The sequence below is a fragment of the Cydia amplana genome, chromosome 1, assembly GCF_948474715.1.
Source record: "Cydia amplana chromosome 1, ilCydAmpl1.1, whole genome shotgun sequence".
NCBI classification, from domain to species: Eukaryota; Metazoa; Arthropoda; class Insecta; order Lepidoptera; family Tortricidae; genus Cydia; species Cydia amplana.
In genome coordinates, this window is record NC_086069.1 from 14953105 (window position 1) to 14964882 (window position 11778).

Below are 11778 nucleotides of genomic sequence, written 5' to 3' on the forward strand. Positions count from 1 at the left end.
TGGCAAATAGCTAACCAAGTATTTAGTATGAGTGTACTATAGTAATGAAATAAGAAGTATCTAGTATAAATATAGTGATTTTCAGTCGCCCTATGAAAAAATCGCTAGGTACTGTTTTTTCTTAACAACAACATAATTGAAGTATGTACAGTATATACCTACATATTAGATTTAGAATATTTTCTCCTGATTAGAATAGGTCCTTAAATGAAATATGAGTTCATCTACCAATGAGTGTACGTCAGTAGCAGGTTTTTTTGAGGGAAAATCTGTTTTTATTACTGGAGTAACCGGATTTCTCGGAAAGGTGAGTGATGCTCCACATTATTATTATTACCTACTATGTTTGTAACCTACCTGTTGCCCTTGTTACATAGGTAGGTAGGTACCTTATTTTACATTTGTATTTTATTTTCTGCGTAAGGTGTATTCGGGTATTTCCGAATGAACGAAAGTGGCGGATAATTCCGAAAGCTGACTCTTACTACAACGGAATATGAGTGATTTTACAATGCTCTTTGGGATTACCAGATTTCCGGAATTACCCGAATAAACCTTACATACTTATTTAATTTAAGTACTTACTGAATATATTAAAATAAAATCGAAGTCACAATAATGGCTATATCTACGAGGGGTATTCAAAATATTCTCGGTATGAGAATGAAAACAAACAAGTACGAAAAGTTTGACATTTTTATTTTTCAATATACTCCCCCCCTATGTTCATACACTTAAAAGATCGATCAATTATTTTTATTAATCCTGCATAAAAATATTTTTTATCTTTGGTGTAAAAATGCTCCTCCACTGCCGCCTTCAATGCTTCATCATCGGAAAATTTATTTCCACGCAGATCCTTTTTAAGATTGGGGAACAAAAAGAAGTCGCTGGGGGCTAAGTCCGGACTATACGGTGGGTGAGTAACAGTTTCAAACCCACATTCAACAATAGCTGCCTTGGCAATATGAGCAGTATGGACGGGGGCGTTGTCATGCAGAAGCATAACACCTTTGGTTAACTTTCCTCGCCTCTTTTCTTTGATTGCATCCTTTAATTGACGTAGAATGTTAGCGTAGTACTGTCCTGTGATATTTACACCTTTTTCTTTATAATCGATCTGTAATACTCCTTCACAATCCCAAAATATCGTGGCCATGACCTTGCCAGCTGAAGGGATGACCTTGAACTTCTTGGGATGAGCTGAACCCTTAATGTGCCACTGCATGGACTCTTGTTTACTCTCTGGGTCATAATGATGAACCCAGGTTTCATCTCCAGTAACTATTCTTTGCAGCACCTCATCAGGATTTTCACCGCACAGGTCAATAAAATCGGAACAACAAGCTACACGCATGCCTTTTTGAAGCCGAGTCAGCATTCGCGGAACCCATCTTGCACTTACTTTTGACATATTAAGATGGTCATGGATAATATCATGTATGGTACCAATAGAGAGATTGGTTACTTGTGCTATAGATTTTACCTTCACTCGACCATCTTCCAATATAATTTTTTCCACTTTATCAATATTTTCTTGTGAAGTAGCTACTACAGGCCGGCCAGGTCTAGGGTCGTCTTCAACACTCTCCCTTCCACGTTTAAACTCGCTTGACCACTTTTGAATGGTAGATAAAGAAGGAGCAGACTCACGGTAAACACAATCCATTTCCTCTTTTATGGTTTTTTGATTTTTACCCTGTTTTGTCAAGAATTTTATCACGCATCGATGTTCTAATTTAGTTAACATTGTCAATTCCCACATGATGTTCATGTTTGTTCAGCAATTGCAGAAAAACAAAAGAACATCTCGCTTCGAATTATACTTTTTTTTAATGTCAATGAATAAACCTTAGCGGCCAGTAACGAAAGAAATTTTAGAAGAGGTTGTAAGATATCAATACCGAGAATATTTTGAACGCCCCTCGTAATGTAATAATTTAAAAATAAATAATGATTCTCTGTCTCTGGCTTGCCTTGGTCGGCCGTCCAGAGTACTCCAGAGTGGAGTCGTGAGAGCTGCGTTCGCGAGGGTAAATGTGGAAACATAAGTGGGGAGTTGGCTATACGTTTAAAGTCCAATGACATCTCTCATTCTCAGCCCTCACACTGGTGTTGCCCTTGAGCTATTTTAAATGTCGCTTTTTGTGGCGGCCCATCTTGTGGAGGCGTAACGTTTTATTAGGCAGGCGTCCGGTTTTTTATCCCATAGCCCAGTATTTAGTCCATCGCTTTCACCCAATTGCCCAGTTATTTTTAGATACAACCTACTATTACTGCCTGTACCTCTGCCCGGCGGGTGCTGCTTCTGCGGGCGTCCCATGACACGGGCAAGGGCAGCATCCGCTCGGTGTACCCCTTACTTTAGATCTCATTAAAGTGTCTAATAGCCAATAGTCTTCGTGTTGGCTTTGGATCCGCGTACGCCTCGCTAATGTCCGGAACACCATTGTTCCATGATGGGAAATACATAAATAATGAATGATGGTATAGACTTCTCGCGTCGAATTGCCATCGAAGACTTTTTAAATCTTGTACAATCAATGACTGTTTGGTTGAAACAGTTGTGTTAATTTGTAGGCACTCTTGGAAAAGCTGCTGTACAGCTGCAATGGCATTGACAAGATCTACGTTTTGTCGCGCCCTAAAAAAGGACTCAATCTAACCGAAAGAGTGCAGACCATCTGTAATAGCTTAGTAAGTATACAAAGAAGTAGAGCTATACTTTCACTTTTCTTGGATTACCAGCTATTATTGGCATGTTGGATTTTTAATAATTTGTACGAGACAAGAAAATAATCACAACAATTTATACCTATCTATAAGGTTGTTAAAGGTACCACAATTATCACGGAACTCATTGACTCATACATATATACAGAGATGTACAAAATGGTTTAAAAAAAGCATTTAAATACAAAATGCAAAATACTTTTCAGATTTACTATTTCAAATGCAAAATACCAAATAGTTTTGCGTTTTGTATTTTAAATGCTAAATGCAAAATAGGTATTTTCAAAATACTTTTTCAAAATAAAATACCTTTTGACCAAATCTCAGATAGTTTTATTTATTTTAGGTATTTATCATGAGAATAGCCATAGAATAGATAATGTTCGTCATTTTCGTTTCACATTATACAAATACAAATACAAATACAAATACAAATAATTTATTGAGAAAAGTATAGTACAGTGGTTGCTATTAAAGACTAAGAATTTATAAAGACAAGTGATTTACAAATGCCTGAACTAGGATTCCCTGTGTTTCAGGCAGCAAAGGACACAATATTAATTACTTATTACTTATTCACTTAATTATAAACTATAGGTAGATTACACAATATTAGTCTTATTACCTAAACAAAAAGTGGGTTCTTAAGTCTTAAATATCAGGTAATCATTTTACGACTATTAGTAAGTTCTCTGTATCATCGTACGTAATTTTTTTTTGAAGGGCGTTGCAATTAAGACGTGTCTTATTGGTGTTAAGTAAAATTGTTTGCTGGACATTTTTGGTCAAGTACAGCATACTATTTTCTGCATCAGCAGAATTATAAACGGGGCCAAAGTCAATATTGCGTAAATCATCTCCAAGTTTGTTTATATTTAAACAGCGGCGAACATGTTGTTTGCAGGTTTCGACAACGCATGCTTTAGACTCTGATACAGAGAAACTATCTAGGTCAGAAAATATGCTATTGTTCATAGGTAGGTAGTTAAACTAATGAAATAAGAAGTGCTATAAAAGTATGTGAAAAGTTAGCGCTCCTAGGCGCCGTCATAATCTATAGAGATTAAATACCTTTTTTCGGCCATTTTTCTAGCTGGGCAGTCGGCTTCGCCTGTTTGGTGGTTGCATGGTTTCTTGTAGTACGAGCATGTTGCACATTTTGGTCGTTCGTCTTTTTTTGTGCATTCCTTAAATGAGTGACCCGCTTCGCCGCAGTGGCCGCAGATGTTAGTCTCCATTTTGCAGGTCTTCGCTGCATGATTGTAAAGCTGACATTTGAAACAGCGCGTAACTAAGGTGAAATCCCTAACAGGGCACGATGACCAATTTACAAAAACTCTGTCGTTCGTAATTAAGGCCTTGCGTATCGCTCCAGAAACTTCAATTATATAATTACAGGTCTCGGCGTCCTTTTTTCCGGATTTGTGACTGAGCTTAGTGGAGGCCATACATTTTTCGAGCGACCAATCTTGTAATTTATCGGCTAAGTTTTGAAGGAATATGCACTTGAGGACGTCAGGTTCCTGCATGTCCGTGGGAACTCCAATGACTACAATTCTGGGCTTGCGTTTTTGTGGCTCGTCAACGGTGAGTCCAGAGGTCGTAAGCTGCGCCGATTGCTTGAGTTTTATGACGTCTTCTTTTAAGTCAGTGCTTATCACTACACCGCCGTTTTTTATCTTGCGCAACCCTCTCACGTGCAGCTTCATTTCTTCGGGCCGGATAATCTTTTGAACGAGAGATTTTGTCTCCTCACTTGATTTCAACTTGTCAACCGGATAGATTGCGACTGAGCTAACATTAGACGGTTGAACGTACCTCGTTCCATTTTTCTTAAGGGCGTCGGCAAACGATATAGGTCCCGAATAACATTGACACTAGTCAGACATAATAGCCAGTTTAGACTCTCGTGGCTCGCAAGCTCATCGAGCTAATATAATTTAAACACTAACGGCACGGCATAAGGTTTATAACCGAATGACAAGCCGAATGCGAGTGTGTCGAGGCGAGCCACGAGACGCGCCGCGAGCCGAGCCGCGAGTCTAAACGGCTATAAGGCGCGCACTCTGACCAAAGAAAAACCGGCCAAGTGCGAGTCGGACTCGCGCACGGAGGGTTCCGCACCATCAACAAAAAATAGAGCAAAACAAGCAAAAAAACGGTCACCCATCCAAGTACTGACCCCGCCCGACGTTGCTTAACTTCGGTCAAAAATCACGTTTGTTGTATGGGAGCCCCACTTAAATCTTGATTTTATTCTGTTTTTAGTATTTGTTGTTATAGCGGCAACAGAAATACATCATCTGTGAAAATTTCAACTGTCTAGCTATCACGGTTCGTGAGATACAGCCTGGTGACAGACGGACGGACGGACGGACAGCGGAGTCTTAGTAATAGGGTCCCGTTTTTACCCTTTGGGTACGGAACCCTAAAAAAAGGGCGCGCATGGCTAGCAGACGCCTCTATCGGTCAAATTCGGCAATACAAGCGTCATTCGTTCATTTCATTTTGTTTGACTGGTAATGTTGGCTAAACTTAATCACAAAGTATTTTGCATTTTGAAATGAATATTAAAAATGCAAAATACATCTCGAAAAGTATTTCAAATAAAATACAAAATGTTTTTTACTAAAAGGCATTTAAATGCAAAATACAAAATAGGTATTTTGCATTTTGTATTTGCATTTTAAATAGAAGTATTTCAAATAAATCGCATCTCTGCATATATATACATATATATATTTTTTAATATTGTTATAATATATGTTTATATAAAGTTGTATTTACTTTTAAGTATTTGTTCCGTTATTATTTTCTCAAAGGTTAGCTGGAAGAGATACTTTTAAGGAATATAAAATAAATAATATAATTAACCGATTTCCGGATGTGTACCTATAATGACGCCAGCATTCTGTGATGACACACTCATGGAGTCTAATTTGCTATTTTAAGTTAAGTTTATTAAATTTTCAGGTGTTTCAAAGGTTAAAGAGCAAGAGACCTGAAGATATGAACAAAATCATCCCCGTGACGGGCGACCTGAGTGCACCCGGCTTAGGTCTCAGCGCCAAAGACGAAGAGGCTTTGCTCAATAACGTAAATATTATCCGTGCTCTTTAATTTTCATTTATTTTTCAACGCCCACCACGTTGAGCGCCTTGGCTCTCGGTCATCTTGACTCTTGGACCCGGCTCTTGACCCATGGACCACGCGGGAGGTCCTGTAGCGCGGTACCGCCCACCATCTAGATACAGAAATCTGTAGGCCACAGAAGTCATGCAGAAGGATGTTTGTTGGGAGTTGCTATCCTTGAACCTTCAAATCGAGCGAGCCAGACGGTATATTGTGCTAAAAAGATTTGCTCTTGAACTGTGTCCCGTGTTAAGGCGCCTGTTTACACTCTCAAGCAACAAACAGCAGGTCTCATCTTCGTGGAAGACGGCCCTTGTGCCTAAAAGGGGCAATAGACCAGACCCATCGAATTACAGTTCCCCGGCTTTACACATATTTTCAATGTCGTTGTGCGATGTCCCCAAGTACAACGTCAGCATGGCGAGATTTTTTATTTCCTTGAGCTTGGGTTATAGCCTGGAATAATAAGATTAAACAAAACTCTTGCCATTTTTTTTCCACTTGTACTCCTAGGTATAAAAGTGAATTATGTCATTATGTATGCTAGGTGTCGGTGGTATTTCACTCCGCAGCCACGGTAAAATTGAACGAGCCACTCCGCGTCACTATAGCCGTCAACCTGGAGGGCACCATCAAAGTGCTGGCACTGTGCAAACGCATGCGAAAAATACGTGTAAGTTTTTTTTATAAGTATGTATTTTTTTTAATCTAGGAAAAATACATCAGCTCAGCAGCTCGAACAAGGGTACTTTGCTACTTAAAAACAGTGAGCAAATTTATATACAATTATAGCCCATAAATATGATAAAATAATAGGTATAGTAATTGGCCTGTATTTACAAATTATCTTTTCAGGCATTTGTCTACGTATCCACAGCCTACACCAACACGGACCAGCTAGTAGTGGAGGAGAGGGTTTACCCCCCTCCAGCGAATATCGACGCGGTCTACAAGTTCCTCAGAGAGCACGGTGACGACGAGGAAGCGACCAAGAGATTTCTGAGTACCGTAATCCTTAATAGTAGATCGGCATTTTGCACCGATCTTGGCACAAGTCATCTCGGATATGGGTATTTTGGTATCAGTGCATAGGGTATTTTCCTGTATTTAAAATAAATAAATTATGCATGACATAAAGCACCAAATAATTATTATAAAAACATATATAGCAGTTATTTTTAGGCACAAGTCGTATTTAATAAATCGGATAGAAATATAAAAAGTAGGTGAGTTGACCGTGACATCACGATGTAATGTTTCATATAAATTCCATATTAGCAAATCGTTTTGACAGTGTTCTAAAAAAGAAACTGATTTGACTAGTAGGAAAATACCCTATTCAGTATGATGCCCTGAACACAAATATATGAGATGATAAGCGCGAAAATGGTCGGGGTAGGATAGGAACTGTGACGACATAAGTAACGACTTAAAACCTGAAGTAAAACTTCAACTAACCTGAATTGAATTTTTAATAGAAACTTAAATTCCAAATATAAGGGCTTCCATTTCGCTAATAAGTATTTAATAACCAAGTAGCCAATAATTAAATAATATTTTATTCAGATTTTTTAACGAATCATAGTAGTTTTTAAATGAGTAAAAACACTCCAATAAACTTTCTAATTAAAGTCTAAAATTCCCCGACGATTCAATCTTTCAATTTGATTTCTTGGTTTTGTCTTTTTGTCTAATATGCTTTTTATTCTCGGTCTGTATTTGCAGATGGGCGGCCAAACGCCTACTGTTTCAGCAAATCCCTAGCTGAAGCGTACCTGGTGGAACACCACGGAGATGTGCCCATAGTTATTTTGAGGCCATCTATTGGTAAATACATGATCATTAAGTATTTTTCATTTTCCAAATGCTTCGAATAAATAAGTTTTTGGTAAAAAAAATCATTTTTTGTACAAGCTTTTATCGCTGACTGTACTTTTTAAGCATGACTTAATGAAGTTTTTTTTACAGTAGTAGCAGCGCGTAGTGAACCGCTGGCAGGTTGGGTAGACGCGTGGCAAAGCAATACTATAGCCCTAGCCAATGTGGCGAGAGGCTTCCTACGGGTCCTTATTTGTGACCCGAAAGAAGTTGCTGATCTAATTCCGCTGGATTGCGTGGTCAATATGGCTATCGTGTCCGCCGTTCACTCTAAACAGTAATAATACATTACGATACAAGTGCGACTTACCTATTCGCACGTGTACCGTACAACGTTTTACAGTATGTGTGGCCCTTTAAATTTTCGACACACTCGTAGGCACGTAAGGTGCTAATTATCGCACTAGTGCGGGAAAGTAGCACCATATGTATGTACTGTAAATAATATGAAAACAGTCAGATCTATCCCATTTATAGTTCCGCACCCAAAGGTTGACAAACGGGACCCTGTAACATAGCCTTCGATGTTCGTCCGTACTTCTGTTGTTGGGGTCCTTCTGATGCTCAAAACCCGTAACAAATTGACGAACGAAATGTTCACAGAATGTACTGTGCCAATTTATTACCGCTATGCTTAACCTTTCGACGCCGTGTCAAACACAAAACCTGTTACGCTGACGCCACGTCACCGAAGTGTCAAAACTGAAATTGAACTTTATGCATATGCACGTAGGTCTATGTTGCTCTGTGATATGTGACCGATTAATCGTTCTTTGGCTTTGAACCTACGGTGCGGATATAACGGTCACTGGCGTCCAAAAGGTTAATTGCTACATAGTATAAAACAAAGTCGCTGCCCGCTGTCTGTCTGTCTTGTATGTATGCTTAGATCTTTAAAACTACGCAACGGATATTGATTTTTTTAATAGATAGAGTGATTCAAGAGGAAGGTTTATGTATATATAATTTGTTAACCCGTGCGAAGCCGTAGTGGGTCGCTAGTAATTAACATATAAAATAAATAACATAAAGGGGTCTCCATAAAATACCTATTATTAAAATGAGCTGATACAAATCAGCTCTATGCAGCTAAGCATTTATACCATAATAACTTCCCACCAACCGTCTTAGTTAAGCGGTAGACCTAGATACCTATCTATTTGTAATATTTTAGAGGCAAGGTGTCGGTCTACAATTGCTGCACAAGCGAAGTTAACCCAATCACATGGGAAACGATGTTCGAATTGTTTCTCAAGGCGAGCAAGGCAGATAATTTTCGTAAGTTTTTAAAATCTAATACATTGAAAGTATATAAACTATAACTTATAGTGGAAAAACCGGAAAATGAAGAACTTGATTGACTGGCGTCGACTCAAAATTACTTAGGTATACTTACATTAGTTTAAGAACTTAGTTATTAAGGTTAAATAAAAAAGGTTTATTATTTTTTGCTTTTCAGTTTTTTCGGCAGTTTAATTTTTTAGGGTTCCGTACCCAAAGGGTAAAAACGGGACCCTATTACTAAGACTTCGCTGTCCGTCCGTCCGTCCGTCCGTCCGTCCGTCCGTCCGTCCGTCCGTCCGTCCGTCCGTCCGTCCGTCCGTCCGTTCGTCTGTCACCAGGCTGTATCTCACGAACCGTGATAGCTAGACAGTTGAAATTTTCACAGATGATGTATTTCTGTTGCCGCTATAACAACAAATACAAAAAATAGAATAAAATAAAGATTTAAGTGGGGCTCCCATACAACAAACCTGATTTTTGACCGAAGTTAAGCAACGTCGGGCGGGGTCAGTACTTGGATGGGTGACCGTTTTTTTGCTTGTTTTGCTCTTTTTTTTTGTTGATGGTGAGGAACCCTCCGTGCGCGAGTCTGACTCGCACTTGGCCGGTTTTTGTGAAAATGTTTTTTTTTTATATTATTATAATTTTTTTGTGGCTATAATCTACTCACCCCTATAAAATCACCCCAATTCTATTTTTCCAAATTTACATTGGTCCAACCGTTGGACTCCTCCGTTTTTTTCATCGGTTAAAAATGACAGACTAAGACAAACTTTTTATAGCTAATTTAGGCTTGTGGTGCGTTTATGTTATGAATATCGTCTTAAATCCGTGTGTTTACCAACACTTTTTGGCCTTTTATTTTCAGATAAGGTGCCATTCCCGGGAGCAGTGATGACCAGATCCCCTGTAAAGTTTGCGGTAGGCAGTTTCTGCCTCCAGACTGTACCAGCTTATTTCTTGGACGCGTGGCGAATGGTCCGAAGGAAACGAACCAAGTGCGTCACACTAGACTAAAAAGTATTTTAGTTAACGAGGAAACGCACATCGAGCTAGTTAATGCAAAAATTTGAAAGAAATTACTCCTTTAAGTATGTCACAGTTAATATACTAATACGATACAGTCTAAAGACCATATTTACCAGAACCGCTTGTGCAACTACAACAAAATGCGTGCACAAGATTCTGCTACTCGGTGTCAAAAAAACCCACATCTCAACGTATTTACTATAATGAGAAGTGTATTCTTAATGGAATAAAGGCACTTGCACTTATATTATACCAAAAACAGTAACCACAAAGAAACCCAACTAACTTCCTTTATAGTAGCCCGGCCGAACAGGCTTTACGTTACTTTTCGTTCATGTCGTCTTAGATATGGGTGAATATGGTATTAATGCATTCAGTGTAATGTCCGAACACAAATATGTATATGAGATGACAAGCGCGGAAGTGGTGGGGGTAGTTGCTGTGACTTCATAAAGTCGGCAGTACAAAGTTTTTACTTGAATTTTCTTACACTATTTAACTTTATAATGAAGCTGATCCAGTGGATGCTTGGCTCCACAGCATTGTAACAGAGCATTTTTTTGTAGGTACATTTGGTTGAACAGACAGATGTATATGCTCCGGGATAACACAGAGTTCTTCACAACGCACAGCTGGGTGATGCGCAGCGACGGCGCATGCGCGCTGGCGGAGGCGCTGACCGACGCCGACGCACGCCTGTTCCCCTGCCATCCCGCGCATGTGCACTGGCCCACCTACATGCCCGTCTACTACAGGGGCGTCAAAGAGTTTTTATGTGGTGGCAAAACTTAAAGTGGTCAAAGCCTCCAGTGCTCAGGTCTGCAATTGCCCTAAGCCCCTCGGTCACCCGGGTCACGGCGGCAGGGGTCGATTTTTTCCAAGTACATAGGTAATTGTATGCAATTTCTTTAGGGTTTGTGGCGCTCCCAAGCCATTCCTATGGTAGAACAGTATGGTTTGACATCCTAACCGAATATTTTACGAAATAAACTATTTTGTATTTGTATAAAAAAATGTAATAAATGTGATCAGTTATGTGAGAAAAAAATTGAGCATTCTTTCTTTTTAATCGACTTTAAAATTCCAAAAGGAGGAGTTCTCAATTTCGTCAATTTCCTCAGAACTTTGTCATTTCTCAACCGATTTGGTTGAGGTTCATTTATTATTATTTTTGTATTTTCATGAACTAATCAAGCATTTACATTCAGAAAAATGACATTTGATGAATTGGAAGTCCTGATTTAGACCAGAACGGAATACCTCAATGACACACGGCTTGACACGTATTTCACTTTTGGCGACATGTCTTTTTCGTCAGCAAGTTATGTTTTTAACCAACATTTTTATCAAGGTCGAGTTCTGATGACGGATTCCATGAGGATTTAGGATTATAGCGATTTTTTTTGCATTTCAACGGTGACATGGAACTCTTACACCACAAGTATTTTAGCCTTTGGGGAAAATTGTAATTGCTATAACATGAATTGTGTTATGTCTGCTAGTTATGTTAGCGTCTGCGTGAACTCGATCGCATTCTCTCTATCGCACCAATCCATCAGTGTGAGCGAGATGGACTGCGATCGAGTTTACACAGGCGCTAACGTAAACGTCAAGTGTCAACTCGTGGTACCGCTGCTAGTGGGTCATATAAATCAAAACCGTTACCCGAAGTCTTACCTTAAAAAGTCTTACCCGACGTTAGATTAGACCGTTATTATCTGC

The 11778-nt window shown here is 39.1% G+C and overlaps 1 protein-coding gene across 1 annotated transcript; it reads left to right on the plus strand.

The window, feature by feature from the left end:
• The first annotated feature begins 202 nt into the window (after positions 1-202).
• LOC134648922 (putative fatty acyl-CoA reductase CG5065) lies at positions 203-10848 on the plus strand. The gene is made up of 10 exons (XM_063503541.1): positions 203-307; positions 2581-2697; positions 5707-5829; positions 6413-6538; positions 6721-6868; positions 7591-7692; positions 7834-8020; positions 8918-9021; positions 9896-10025; positions 10623-10848. Exons 1-10 carry the CDS (start codon positions 215-217, stop codon positions 10846-10848), a joined length of 1356 nt encoding a protein of 451 aa, XP_063359611.1. The 5' UTR covers positions 203-214.
• The last annotated feature ends 930 nt before the right edge of the window (positions 10849-11778 follow it).

What these genes read in the sequence shown, in the direction of transcription:
- LOC134648922 (XM_063503541.1), top strand. Translation starts at nt 215, where the DNA reads ATGAGTTCATCTACCAATGAGTGTACGTCAGTAGCAGGTTTTTTTGAG. An exon ending in AGCGACCAAGAGATTTCTGA is followed by an intron (nt 6,869 to 7,590) that starts GTACCGTAATCC and finishes CTGTATTTGCAG; the next exon opens with ATGGGCGGCCAAACGCCTAC. An exon ending in TCCGCCGTTCACTCTAAACA is followed by an intron (nt 8,021 to 8,917) that starts GTAATAATACAT and finishes GTAATATTTTAG; the next exon opens with AGGCAAGGTGTCGGTCTACA.